Below are 14,424 nucleotides of genomic sequence, written 5' to 3'. Positions count from 1 at the left end.
TCTCAAAATAGCTCATCACACACATTCAGCCTGTCATAAATGATTCAAATTTAGAGCCAGAGTTGTATTTTTTTCCAATTTTTCAGACTCTAATCCTAAACGTAAAAATTACAATAACTCAGAATCAAAAATTTCGAGAAGAGGTCCATTTTCGCTTTCCGTCTCACATTTAATGCTATGGTTCTTACAAAATCTGGAAAACTGATGTGTTTTTAATAGCTCAGCCTATAAAGGGATTCGTCACCTTAGTGTGCGCGAGTAATGAGTGGATGAGCAAATATCGGTACATTAAGTATGTAGATTGTGGACAGTTGGGATTAGCCGTGCGGTCTTAGGCGCTGCAGTCATGGACTGTGCGGCTGGTCCCGGCGGAGGTTCGAGTCCTCCCTCGCGCATGGGTGTGAGTGTTTGTCCTTAGAATACTTTGCGTTAAGTAGCGTGTAAGCTTAGGGACTGATGACCTTGTAAGTCCCATAAGATTCCACACACATTTGAACATTTTTTTTGGAATGTGGGTCTCACGGGGAGCGTGCAAGGGGATAAGTCCCTGCAGTCGCGCTATTCACCTGTGTCCTCGGCGGCTCAGATGGACAGAGCGTAAGCAGGAGATCCCGGGTTCGAGTCCCGGTCGGGGCACACATTTTCAGCTGTCCCTATCGAGGTATATCAACAACACCTGTCGGCAGCTGAGGGTTTGAATTACTTATCATTTAATAAAGGGTGAAGCCCCATTATTAGTTACCGCTTATCTCCAAGCAAAAGTGCCCACGCGTACGGTACGGAATGCAACGCAGCCGAGATCGTGGGGTGAGAGAGAGAGGACTAGGACACGGCAGTGCGTGTTGCGGCGCGCTTAGTACGCGGCGCGTCCGCTGCGGCGCTGACGGGCAGATTAGCTGCCGCGTCCCCCTGCCGGGGGCTAGCGCTACTAGGCGGGCGCGGCGACTCACCCACCGTTGCTATACATAACGGAGAAGCTTTCGGCGCGCGGCGGCAGCGGCGGCGACGGCGGCTCCGGCGCCGCCTCCATCTTGCCGAAGACGTCGTTGGTGCCGATGCGCGGCATGGCGACTGCTGGCCGCCGACGGCGGGCCTGCTCTGCAGCGGTCGGCGGCCGCGCGAATGGGGCGAGCGCGCAGGCCCGCGCAGCCGCCCGCCAGTCGATATGCAGCCGGCGCGCCGCGGCTCGCCCCTGCACCGTGCGGCCGAGCACGCACTGTCGCCGCGGCGAGTGCGAGTCCGCGAGCGAACTCTGTAGAGCTGCCGATCACCTCGATTGTGCTGCGCCCTGCCGCTCCTATACGAATGCGGCCTCTCCCTCCTCACCTATACACAGGCCACGTCCTACGCCAAGGTAGTTTAAAGACAGGGGGGTACCGAGGGAGTGGCGGTTACACCCCGCCAAGGGTGCAGGCAGGGAGAGTGGCCCCAAAATTTTATACTTAAAACAAAAGCAAAGACAAAGTTAAAGTCGTAACCAGGAGAGGTACATAAGTTCTGCTGCCTATTGTTTTCCTACCTTCTCTCTACGAGAAGAAGCTTTTCTGTCGGCCCGCGACTGTAAAATCATACAGCTGTCACGATGCTATGTCGTCCAATAACCATCTATCGTGTGATCAAAAAGTCAGAATAAATTCGAAACCTTAATAATCCACGGAATAATGTAGATAGAGAGGTAAAAATTGACACACATGCTTGGAACGACATGGGGCTTTATTAGAACAAAAAAAGGAACAAAGTTCACAAAATGTCCAACAGATGGCGTTGGACAGCAAAAGGTTAGTGACTATGCATGAAAATCGTGTATAAAAGGGGATGTAATGAGAGAGAGAATCCAGGCATCATCATAGGCCACACCACTCGCTCCTTTCGCCTCCATGATTTCTACCTCACCCTTTATGGTCGTCCCATCCAGCTCACTCCCACCGTGAGATACCTTGGCCTCACCCTCGACCGACACCTCATCTAGACCCCTCATCTCCAGACCCTCCAGCAGAAAGCCCATTCCTGCCTCCACCTTCTGAAACTCCTGTCTGGCCGGACATGGGGATTGCATCCTTCTACCATACTTCACACCTACAAATCCCTCATCCGTCCTATCCTCTGTTATGCCAGTGTTGCCTGGATCTCCGCTTTTACAAGGCCCTCCAAATCCTCGAACGCCATGCGCTCCGCGTTGCCTTCCGTATCCGCCTTCCTTCCCCCACAAAGCTCCTGTGTGACCTGATCCCCTTCCCCCTGTTCCTCCAACATCTCCGCATCCTTTACATTGTCCGCAGGCTTGATCCCCCCCACCCTCTGGTTTCCTCCTTCCTCTCCACCCCACGCCGGTTGCCGCACCTCTATCGATGTATCCCTCCCTCTCTCCACCTGCACATCCTCCTTCATCAGGGTAATTTCCAGTGCCACCCCCTCCCGGATGATGAACTTTGCCGTGACATCTACCCTTCCTTCCAACTATAACCTGGCCTTGTTCCCCCCCCCTCCCCTGGGCCCCCTTTCTCCTCTCCCCTCCTTCTCCCAGAGCGGATTTTTCTCCATGCCCCCCTCCCCTGAGACCCTGCACCTTGACTCTTTCCTTTCCACATCCCTCCCTCCCTGGCCCTCTTCAGCCCATCTCCCCCCTCTCTTCCCCTCCCTCCCTTCTTCCAGTCTTCCTCATCTCCTTGCGCCTGGCAGATCCTCTGTTTTGCTCATCGTCAGTGTGCCACATCAGTGTTGTGTTTAGTGCTGTTTCTCCTGTGCGTCAAGAGGTGTGATTTTAATTGTGTACTGCCTTGTGGTTCGCTGTCAGTGTTTGTTATGTGCTACGCCATCCGTCGATACTTTTATGCTCCGATCATACTGTTCCTTGCGTTCTTTTAATTGTCGCAGTGTGTAGTTTTTTGTGTGTGCTACTTTTTTACGGTTTTTATCTCCATTTTACAGTCGCCCCTTTGTTTTTGCCTTTTGCCTTCCACGATGTTCCCCCTTTTTTTATATCTATGTTCACCATATTTTCTCCTTTGTATATTTTTAACTGTCTTCTGTTGTTTGTTCTATGTCTTTCGGCTGAAGAGCAGCGCATATGCTGCTGCCAGCCTGCCACGATGTGGAATTGAAATACAATAAAGAAAAAAAAAAAGAGGGAGAATCAGATGCGCCAGCAGACGCAGCATGTTGACGTTACCTGAAAAGGCGCTTTTAGTGAAGCTGTATTATCGGAATGGGGAATGCGCTAGTTCAGCGTTACGATCCTATCGCCATAGGTAGGGGAGTCGAACGATGACCGAAGATGACGATTGGTTGAGTAACTTGTTGTGGACCGACGAAGCTCATTTCGCGCTCCGAGGGTCTGTCAACGCGCACAACTGCAGAAATGGGCTACCAAAAATCCTAGAAATGTTGTGGAAACTCCATTGCACGACGAGAAAGTCACGGTATGGGTTGGATTTACAACATCTACCGTTATCGGGCCTTTTTTCTTCGAGGAAATGCGTGATTCTGGTTTTGTAACTGCTACCGATACGGGTGAGAGGTACACCGATATGTTACAGAATCGCATCATCCCCAGCCTGGCTGATAAACACCTGCTGGAACGTACGATGTTTATGCAGGATGGCGCTCCACCCCATATTGCTAGACGCGTGAAAGATCTCTTGCGCGCGTCGTTTGTTGATGATCGTGTGCTCAGTCGCCACTTCCGTCATGCTTAGCCTTCCAGGTCCCCAGACCGCAGTCCGCGCGATTACTGGCTTTGGGGCTACCTGAAGTCGCAAGTGTATGGTGATCGACCAACATCTCTAGGGATGCTGAAAGACAACACGTGCCGCCAATGTCTCCTCGTAACTCCGGACATGCTCTACAGTGCTGTTCACTACATTATTCCTCGACTACAGCTATTGTTGAGGAATGATGGTGGACATATTGAGCATTTCCTGTAAAGAACATCATCTTTGCTTTGTCTTACTTTGTTATGCCAATTATTGCTATTCTGATCAGATGAAGCGCCATCTGTCGGATATTTTTTGAACTTTTGTATTTTTTTGGTTCTAATAAAACCCCATATCATTCCAAGCATGTGTGTCAATTTGTACCTCTCTATCTACATTATTCGGTAGTTTATTCGGTTTTCAAATTTATACTGACTTTTTGATCACCCAGTACATTGAATACCCAAAGAAACTGGTACACCTGCCTAATATCGTGTAGGGTCGCCGCAAACACGAAGAAGTGTCGCAACACGACGTGGTATGGACTCCAAGAGTGTCTGAAGTAGTGCTGGAAGGAACTGCAACATGAATCGAGTACAAATCTCTTTTTAACAGCACTTTGCAAGGCATCCCAGATATGCTCAATAATGTTCAGGTCTGGGGAGTCTGGTGCCCAGCGGAAGTGTTTAAAGTCAGAAGAGTGTTCCTGGAGCCACTCTGTAGCAATTCTGGACGTGAGGGATGTCGCACTGTTCTACTGGAATTGCCCAAATCGGTCGGGATGCACAATCGACATGAATGAATGAAGGTGATCAGACAGGATGCTTACATACGTTTCACCTGTCAGAGTCGTATCTAGATCTATCGGGGATCCCGTATCGCCGGCCGCTGTGACCGATCGGTTCTAGGCGCTTCAATGCGGAACCGCGCTGCTGTACGGTCGCAGGTTCGAATCCTGCCTTGGGCATGCATGTGTGTGTTGTCCTTAGGTTAGTTAGGTTTAAGTATTTCTAAGTCTAGGGGGCTAATGACTTCAGATGTTATCTCTTATAGTGCTCAGAGCCATTTGAACCATTTGGTCCCGTATCACTACAACTGCAATGATCCCACACCATTACAGAACCTCCACCAGCTTGAACAGTCTCCTGCTGATATGCAGCGTCGTTGGATTCATGAGGTTGTCTCCATACCCGTACACGCCCATCCGCTCGATACAATTTGAAACGAGACTCGTCCGATCAGGCAACATGTTTCCAGTCATCAACAGTCCAGTGTCTGTGTTGAAGGCCCAGGCGAAGCGTAAAGCTTTGTGTCGTGCAGTCATTAAGGGTACACGAGTGGGCCTTCCGCTCCGAAAGCCCATATCGAAGATGTTTCATTGAATGGTTCGCACGCTGACACTTGTTGATGGCCCAGCATTGAAATCTGTTGAGGAACGGTTGCACTTCCGTCACGTTGAACGATTGTCTTCAATTGTTGTTGGCCCTGTTCTTGCAGGACGTCCGGCTGCAGCGATGTCGTAGATTTTATGTTTTACCGGATTCGTGGTATTCACGGTACACTTGTGAAAGCCGGCCGGGGTGGCCGAGCGGTTCTAGGCGCTACAGTATGGAACCGCGCGACCGCTACGGTCGCAGGTTCGAATCCTGCCTCGGGCATGGATGTGTGTGACGTCCTTAGGTTAGTTAGGTTTAAGTAGTTCTAAGTTCTAGGGGACTGATGACCTCTGCAGTTAAGTCCCATAGTGCTCAGAGCCATTTGAACCATTTTGATCCACTTGTGAAATGCTCGTACGGGAAAATCCCTACTTCAGCGCTACCTCGGAGATGCTGCGCCCCATCGCTCGTGCGCCGACTATAAAATCACGTTCAAACTCACTAAAGTCTTGATGGCTTGTTATTGCAGCAGCAGCAACCGATCTAACAACTGCGCCAGTACTTAATGTCTTATATAACCGATGGCGAATGCAGCGCCGTATTATGCTTGTTTACATATCTCTGTATTTGAATACACATGCCTTTACCAGTTTCTTTGGTGCTTCATTGAATATTACTAAACGGCTAGATGAGTCGCCTGTTGCAGGTTGTCGTACCGATCAGCTTCCACGGACCATATTTGCCGATTTCTGCTGCTGAGGGCCATTGATAATTTAGGAGGAGCAAATAAACTTCATTTTTTATAACACATCGTACTAAAGCCGACCTACAGTAGCTACTATAAACAATAAGATTTTTAACTTGTAATTTTTTGGGAAATTTTGTAGTTTATTTGCTAAAATGTTACTTTAATATTTGGAAATTTGTGGTAAGTTCTATGGGACCAAACTGCTGAGGTTATCGGTCCGTAAGGTTACACACTAATTAACTAACTTAAACTAACTTACGTTACGGACAACACACACACCCATGCCCGAGGGAGGACTCGAACCTCCGACGGGGGAGCCGCGCGAGCTGTGACAAGGCGCCCTAGACCGCGCGGCTTACTTTAATATCAATGGAGTGCATTTAACCAAAGTTTTTCAGTGATGTTTCATTTTTGTTACTCATATTTACAAGACTGAAGCCGGCCGGTGTGACCGAGCGGTACTAGGCGCTTCAGTCTGGAACCGCGCGACCGCTACGGTCGAAGGTTCGAATCCTGCCCTGGCATGGATGTGTGTGACCTCCTCAGGTTAGTTAGGTTTAAGTAGTTGTAAGTTCTAGGGGACTGATGACCTCACGTGTTAAGTCCCATAGTGCTCAGAGCCATTTGAACAAGATTGAAAATACGCGAAATAAGTGTAGAAAAAATTGCAGAAAGGTAGTTTTACAGGAGGGGATGAGCATAGGGGGGCCACAACACTAGGAGTTGTAACAGAGGCGCAGAATCTGTTCTGTTCTGTTCTGTTTTAAGGAACTCTCTCTTTCCTCAAGCTGCTCGCCCTCCAAGACGAATGTTTATAGACAGAGCTGATAAAAGTCATGGTATAGTGGTATGCTTATATAAAGATGGCGGTACTATCGCGCTCTCAAGGTATAAAAGGCAATGCATTGACGGAGCTGTCATTTGTACTCAGGCAATTCATGTGACGAGGTTTCCGACCTGATTATGACCGCACAACGGGAACTCACAGACTTTGAACGCGGAATGGTAGTTAGATCCAGACACATGTTACATTCCATTTCAGAAATCGTTGGAAAATACAATATTCCCAGATCTGCAGTGTCAAAAGTGTGCCGAGAGTACCACATTACAAGCACTACCACGGACAACGCAGTGGCCAAAGGCTTTTCTTAATAACCGAGAGCAGCGGTATTTGCGTACAGTTGTCAGTGCTAGCAGAAAAGCAACACTGCGAAATAACCACAGTAAACAATGTGCGATGTACGACCAAGATATCCGTTACGACAGTGCGGCGAAGTTTGGTGTAAATGGGCTATAGCAGCAGATTACCAACGCGAGTGCCTTTGCTAACAGAACGACATCGCCTCCATCACCTCTCCTCGGTTGGTGACCTTATCGGTTGCGCCCAAGACGACTGGGAAACTGTGACCTGGTCAGATGAGTTCCGATTCCAGTTGGTAAGAACTAATGGTAGGGTTCGAATGTGGCGCTGAGACCACAAAGCCATGGATGCAGGTTGACACTGTGCGAACTGGTGGTGGCTCCACAATGGTGTGGGCTGTGTTTACATGGAATGAACCGATCACGGACTGGAAATCGTTATGTTTGGCTACTTGGAGACCATTTGCAGCCACTCATAGACTTCGTATTCCCAAACAACGATGTCACGTCACTGACACACTGTTGTTCGCGACTGGCTTGAAGAACATTCTGGACAGTTCGAGCGAATGATTTCACCACCCACATCAACCGAAATGACTCCCATCGAACATTTATGGGACATAATCGAGAGGACAGTTGGTGCACAACATCCTGCACCGGCGGCATGGCTCTTATTTCTGCACCACTCACCTACATCTACATCTACATATATACTCCGCGAGCGACCAGTGGTGTGTGGCGGAGGGCACAATTTGCGCCAAAGTCATATTCCTTCCCCCCCGCCCACTGTTCCACTCGCGGATCGCGAGGGGGAAAAACGACTGTCTGAACACCTCCGTACGAGCTCTTATTTCCCTCATCTTTGAATGGTGATCATTGCGTGATTTGAAACTTGGTGGTAATAATATACGCTCTACGTCCTCGGTGGAGATGGGAATTCGGAATTTAGTGAGCAGCCCCTTCTGTTTAGCGCGCCGTCTATCTGCAAGTGTGTCCCACTTCAAACTTTCTATGAGATTTGTAACGCTTTCGCGATGGCTAAATGTACCAGTCACGAATCTTGCCGCTCTTCTTTGGACCTTCTCGATCTCTTGAATCATACCCAACTGGTAAGGGTCCCATACAGACGAACAATACTCCAAGACTGGACGAACTAACGTATTGTAAGCTATTTCCTTTGAAGGACTGCATCCCTTCAGGATTCTACCAATAAACTGCAATAAACCCGTTACTTGTGTAATCTGATCATTCCATTTGAGATCACTTCGAATAATCACACCCAGATACATGACGGACGTTACCGCTTCCAACGACTGGGCATTTATTTTGCACTCGTACGTTTATGGGGATGTTCGCCTTGTTATACGCAGTAGGTTACACTTACTAATATTGAGAGATAACTGCCAGTCATTACACCACGCATTTATTTTCTGCGTATCCTTGTTGATTTGTTCACAACTTCCGTGTGATACTACTTTCCTGTAGAGTACAGCATCATCGGCAAACAGTCTAAGGCCGCTGTCAATACCATCAACCAGATCGTTTATGTAAATCGCAACAAGCAGAGGGCCTATTACGATGCCCTGGGGCACACCTGAAGTTACGCTTGTTTCCGTTGAAGTCACCCCGTTCAGGACGACATACTCCTCCCTGTCCGTTAGAAAACTTTCTATCCAACCGCATATGTCATTGGACAGACCGTAAGCGCGCACATTCCGTAGCAAGCGACACTGCGGAACTGAGTCGAACGCCCTCCGAAAGTCGAGAAACATGGCATCAACCTGAGAGCCGGCATCTAGAGCCTGTTGTATATCATGCAAAAAGTGGGCCAGCTGTGTCTCGCATGACCGCTGTTTCCTAAATCCGTGTTGGTTTCTGCAGATGAGCTTGTCAGAGGTAATTGTGACTGAACACAAAATATGTTCCATGATTCTACAACAAATTGATGCCAGTTAAATTGGCCGGTAATTATGTGCATGCGATTTTCTCCCCTATTTATAGATTGGTATGACCTGGGCCTTCTTGCAGTCCCGTGGTACTTTCCCCTGTTACAATTATGTCTGATAGATAACGGATAAGAATGGTGCTATATTTTTAGCATGGTCAACATAAAATCTTACGGGGATACCGTCTGGGCCAGATGCCGTCCTGGCGTCTAAGGATCTTAACTGTTTTACAATACCAGATACACTAAACGCTATGTCAGCCATCCTTTCGTTTGTTCGGTAATTGGAAGGGGGAATGGTGCTCCTGTCCTCTACGGTAAACGAGTTTTTGAAAGGTAGGTTTGGAATTTCGGCCTTCTGTTTTTCATCATCAGTTACATTACCCGTACTGTCAGCAAGAGAAGGCATTGAATTATTTGTAGCGTTCATAGATTTTACGTACGACTCCATGCAAAAGGAGGTCCGACACGATATTAGGAGGTGTCCCACAACTTTTGTCGCCTCAGAGTACGTGGTAATAGTGAAATTGATTCACACAGCTCCATCATGCTGAATAACGAATTTCTTGTTGTTACTTCGCTACGGTGTTGTAAGATCTCATAGGTCGGTGCTGAAGAAAACAAGTTATTTTATAGAATTCTTTCGATTCTTGCCGATTTCTACTGACTGAGGACTATTAATAGTTTATGTGGAGCAAATAAACCTTTTTTTTTTTTACACGTCATACTAAAACCTATGTACAGTAGCTGCCATAAACAATAAATATTTATTGCTGTCATTTCCTTGAAAAATTTTATAGTTCGTAACTTACAAGGGAACCTCCCCATCGCACCCCCCTCAGATTTAATTATAAGTTGGCACAGTGGATAGGCCTTGAAAAACTGAACACAGATCAATCGAGAAAACAGTAAGAAGTTGTGTGGAACTATGAAAAAATAAGTAAAATAAACTGAGTAGTCCATGCGTCCAACGGGTTACTCCTGTAACCGAAATATCAGATCTGAAGATGGTTCTGGATGAACCGAAACCCGTCCAACCGGTCATATGAATAAAAAAAATTGGCAATCAAGACAGGTTATAAGTAACATTGAAAAAAATTAATGTTCTTTAGCCATGTTTGCTCAGAAAATCTCAGATTCTTTGGGCCTTCAGCCTAAATAAAGAACTGTTGTAAGATAAGGCTTGCCTTTTAAATTTCTGATTAGGCTTGCGTTTTAAGTTATTGGCCTTCAGCCGTTTTTAAATTAAAGTGGTTTTCACAGGTAATTAAGCCCCAAAGATTAAAGCTGGGTGTTAAGGAAAGAAAAAAAAATTAGGCTCTTGTAATGTTTGATCAAATAATAAAGTTGTATGCTCGAGTGTAACTGACAGCCCCTTATTTTAGCCCCTTTCCACAATTTAAACTATCTATCCTGTCCTGCGGATTAAGCTGGGCGTTTCAGCCCGGTTGCTTCACTTCTGAGACATGGACTCATCGTGACTTACGTGATCAGAACCGATGCAGTAGCAAAACCAGAACACACCAAGCCAGTATAAATAACCCTCATTTCTAGTGAAGCTATCAAAGTCTGCAGGCCACCAGTCTCGGGGAGGGACCTGCGTCGGTCCAGGAGCCCTTGAGGGTACGAGGCTACATGGCACAACAGTCACCCACTCAAGACTCTGACGTTGCTAACCATACAAGACGTACTGATGCCAAGTCGAATGCTGTGGACTTGGTGCTCTCCAACGGTCGAGCTTCCCGGAGGGCGTAATTCAGCTGCTACCGCCTTCAAGACTGGGGACGGGATCTCTGATTTCCATCTGGGGACATGCAGTCGCTTGTCCGCTAAGGCCTGTGCAGGCAAATTTCTTGCCGCCCGTCTCTGCTCTAAGCAGACTCTACTACTGGGAACTATCACACGTGCACGGGGTCACTGGCATGATCGTGTCCGCATTGTCTGCCCTAGCCCAGGGCTGCGACACGGCCGCTAAGGGGCGCTTTTGATGCGGAGCTCTTCTCCTGTCCCAACAGCTGCCTCGTCATTCCATAGTGTCTGCAGACCTCCGAGTGCAGACTGCAGCGCCTTCCTCAACTGGACGTACGCTGTTTATGTGCCGTTGGTGCTGCCATCCTGAGGCAACGACACGACAAACATATTTTGAGCAATAAATGATTGGTTTTCCAGTGCTATCTCTGTGACGTTTGATCGGGCGTATAATAGGCACCCACTCACCACCGAACTGTAACCCACCCTTCAACCTGACCACGATCTCCCTCGACCACTATTCACCACAGTGGCTCATCAACTTTTTTTTTTATACCACAAAAACAGTAACAAAAATGGCTACAATAAAATGACATAAATAAAGTGACAGATAATTGCAGTCATAAATTACAGCATTCAAAGAATGAGGAATCATATTCAGTCTTTAGCAGTAGCATACATTTAGCACCTTTACTGTCACCTTCAACTAGTGGCAGTTCAGCACGCACATTTTCTTCTTCTGTAGCCTGAGGTTCCTCATCATCATTTCCCAGAGCCAAATTAATCATTCAGTAAATCCTTCATATGTCTTCCTTCCAGGTTAAATTACATGGACAGAAGAGAAGTCCCGAACAGCGACATCGTAAAGTCCTTCACTGCCTTGTAATTTTTGTCAGTTCCAGCCTTCTAAACGCATCCTTAGGGAGTTCAAGATTTTCCTTTATATCAGACACCAGATGCTTGTCGCCATATTCTTGTATCTGCTGTACTACTGATTTATTTTTCATGTGTAACTTGCAGGTGAGGTTAGGGTCGGGAACGTGACCCAATCCATCCCATCTCTACGAGGAATCCAGTTCCTAACCTATACCCGTTCTGTTGAAGGCAGTTCGGTGCATGTTACCATATTTCTTATTGTGATTCTGATACTTGTGTTTTCTCGAATTCATTTTCCATATACGTCTTGTATTCAATATGTTCATCGCTCCCAATATTGTTAAAAACGTAACTTGTATATTTGGCCATTAACCAAATCACTGCCTTATTTTTTGCCTGAGGGTAGTAACTTTCTTCTGATCTGAAGAAAATGTTAGTCGGTACTTTGTTTGCTGAAGTTCTTGTTATTTGAGCAATTTTCTCCCTGGTTCACCTGCAGTTGATAATGCGATATCCACATGTGTAACGATGAGGCACACTATCAACAGGTTGCATTTGCTGCAGAAGTTAGTCACTTAAACCGATGGCAAAGAGACGCTCATTAGTGCTGATGATGTTATTGACTACCTTGCACCACGCTGTTCTCACGTCAAACGAAAGAAGATCGCTACTGATGTTTTTCCATGCTATTCCAGCGCACTTACATACTATGTTATTTTTCTTTTCATGCTTCCGTCTTTCAGTGAAAATCGCCGTTGCTGCAACATTTTGGGAATTTAAAAGTTTTTTGCTGAGATAACTTAGTTCAAGATAATACTCCCTAATGTGTTTTAGCTTAAAATTTATTTTTTGTATATTTATCGGCGGCTCTACACTTTCTGGCCTGACAGTGTCGTATAGTTTTGCTGTAATACACCCTGGATCATTACACATTATGCTCCATGTTCGTTTGACATACAGTGCCATCGCTTTAGACTTGATGTCGGTTAGACCCATTCCTCCATTGCATGGATGCAAAACTGCTGTCTTCACCGGCACTCGAAGCAATTCCCCTTTCCACGAGAACTTTGCTAAGGTAGACATCAACTTGGTCGTTATAGCAGTCATCTGGATTGGTCTCACACAGCTGCAACATTTCCGCTGCTGCCCCCTGTTCGTCGGACTTTTTGAATGGGATTCTGCCGGACCCAGTCGAAAGCGACCACTGAATGTAGGAAATGTCATGCGATCCATGTATACAGGTTGGTCAAAAATGTAAAGGCAGGTAGATGGGACTTAAATAGGCAGATTTCCTGTAGGAATGTGTGTGAGTCAACGACACATTACAGTGCTAGCGTGTGCAGCAGTGTGAATCACAAGAATCTGAGAGGGCGTGTAAAGACAAAGGACATCAGAAATTTATTAATAATTTACAGGAGGTGCTCGAAAGAGCGGCCACCAATAGTGATGCACGATTCACAGCAACGGCGATTGTATTGGCGTAGATTAGAAAAGACATCAGGCATGTCGATCATATGTCCAGCAGCAACAGACACGCGGGGAACTAGATCTTCTTCAGATGTGATGGGACTCTCATACACCAGGCTTTTCATCTGACCCCACTAGAAAAAATCCGCGCAGGTTAAATCGCGAGAACGCGATGACCAGGAAACTGGATCGCCCCGTTCTATCCACTGCTGGCCGTAGGCAGCAATAGGTGATTCGTGACGATTTGACTGAAATGAGTTGGGGCTCCATTCTGCTGGAGCCGCATTCGTCAGCGAGCAGCTAGACTGCTAAAGGAATATCGCTCACAAGTTCAGATGAGACCTCCTGTAGGAAGCTGTTGTCTGTATGGCCAGTTAAACGAATAGGCTGCCCAAACATTAATGGAAAACGTTTCTCAGTAGGCCTGTGCTGTTGTGCCACGTGGGTTACCATGAGCCCACAGGTGAGAATTATTGATGTTCAACGTAACCGTCTGTGTAAAGGTAGCCTCATTAGTACATAAAACACCTGCAGGGAAGGTTTCATTAGCTACAGTCTGCTGTAGGTATAAACGAGCAAAGTTGAGATGTGGAAAGTAATCGTTTCATTGGCTGTAGTATGTTGTAGATACCAAAGAGCAAAGTTGAGACGTGGAAGATAATCATCAGGGGTCACTCTCTGTAAATGATACGGATGCATTCCGTCTTGATGTAAAGTCTTCAGAACACTTTGACGGCTCACACCCAAGGACGTCCTGCAGCTCTCGAAGAATTATCCTCAACTGTGTGTAGTATTCTGTCTTCCACCGCAGGAGTTTTGCGATATCTTCGAATGCCAGATCCACGCCTGGATGCATAAAACGATCCACTCGTGCGTACCTCCCTATGAAGACGCTCGAATATACGGTGATTCGCCTGATTCCTTTACGAGAAGTACTCCGTGTACATCCTTTGTGTAGCCAAGTTTGCGGACGCGCCATATATTTGGGGTGTGCCGGGTGCGCAAAGATGAGCGGCGGTGCTTTCGTTGTGAAACCGACCAAGTAATGTGATCGACTAAGAACACTACGCGAGTACCTACGAAAAACTCACGCTTGAACAGTTAGTAAATGGATGTACTTCAAATTTTGTTTTCATATCCAAAATACTTTTCTTTAGGGTGGCGGAGGTGGCCCCACTTTGATTTTGTTGTTATTTCATGCTGCATGGTAGGACGGCAGCGAGGTTCTTTCCAGAACAGTTATCATGTGTCAGGACGTACTATGTTTATTATGTGAATAATAAATTTCTGTTTCTCCTACCTTCCTTCATATAAAATAAATAAATAACAACACCTCACACCCAAAAAAAAAGTTTGGTAGAGCACTTGCCCGCGGAAAAAAAAGAAAAAAACGGACCAGGTACGTGGCTGGGAATCGGAAAACCCGGGTTC

At 46.7% G+C, this 14,424-nt stretch overlaps 1 protein-coding gene across 3 annotated transcripts in view; it reads right to left on the bottom strand.

Annotated features, from left to right (window-relative positions):
• Positions 1 to 14,424, bottom strand: part of LOC126481214 (band 7 protein AGAP004871) — a 552,309-nt gene that overhangs the window by 323,007 nt on the left and 214,878 nt on the right. The window contains exon 1 of one of the 3 annotated variants that reach the window (XM_050104818.1): positions 955 to 1,085. The exons of the other annotated variants lie outside the window; for them this stretch is intronic. Coding sequence (XP_049960775.1) covers positions 955 to 1,066 — 112 coding nt within the window. The 5' untranslated portion in view covers positions 1,067 to 1,085. Of the gene's footprint in view, positions 1 to 954; positions 1,086 to 14,424 lie in introns of those variants that run through there. 3 annotated transcript variants of the gene reach the window in all.

This window comes from Schistocerca serialis, chromosome 5, assembly GCF_023864345.2.
Source record: "Schistocerca serialis cubense isolate TAMUIC-IGC-003099 chromosome 5, iqSchSeri2.2, whole genome shotgun sequence".
Taxonomy (NCBI): domain Eukaryota; kingdom Metazoa; phylum Arthropoda; class Insecta; order Orthoptera; family Acrididae; genus Schistocerca; species Schistocerca serialis.
The sequence above is the reverse complement of the archived record's forward strand: the minus strand, read 5'-3'. Positions and strand labels throughout refer to the sequence as shown.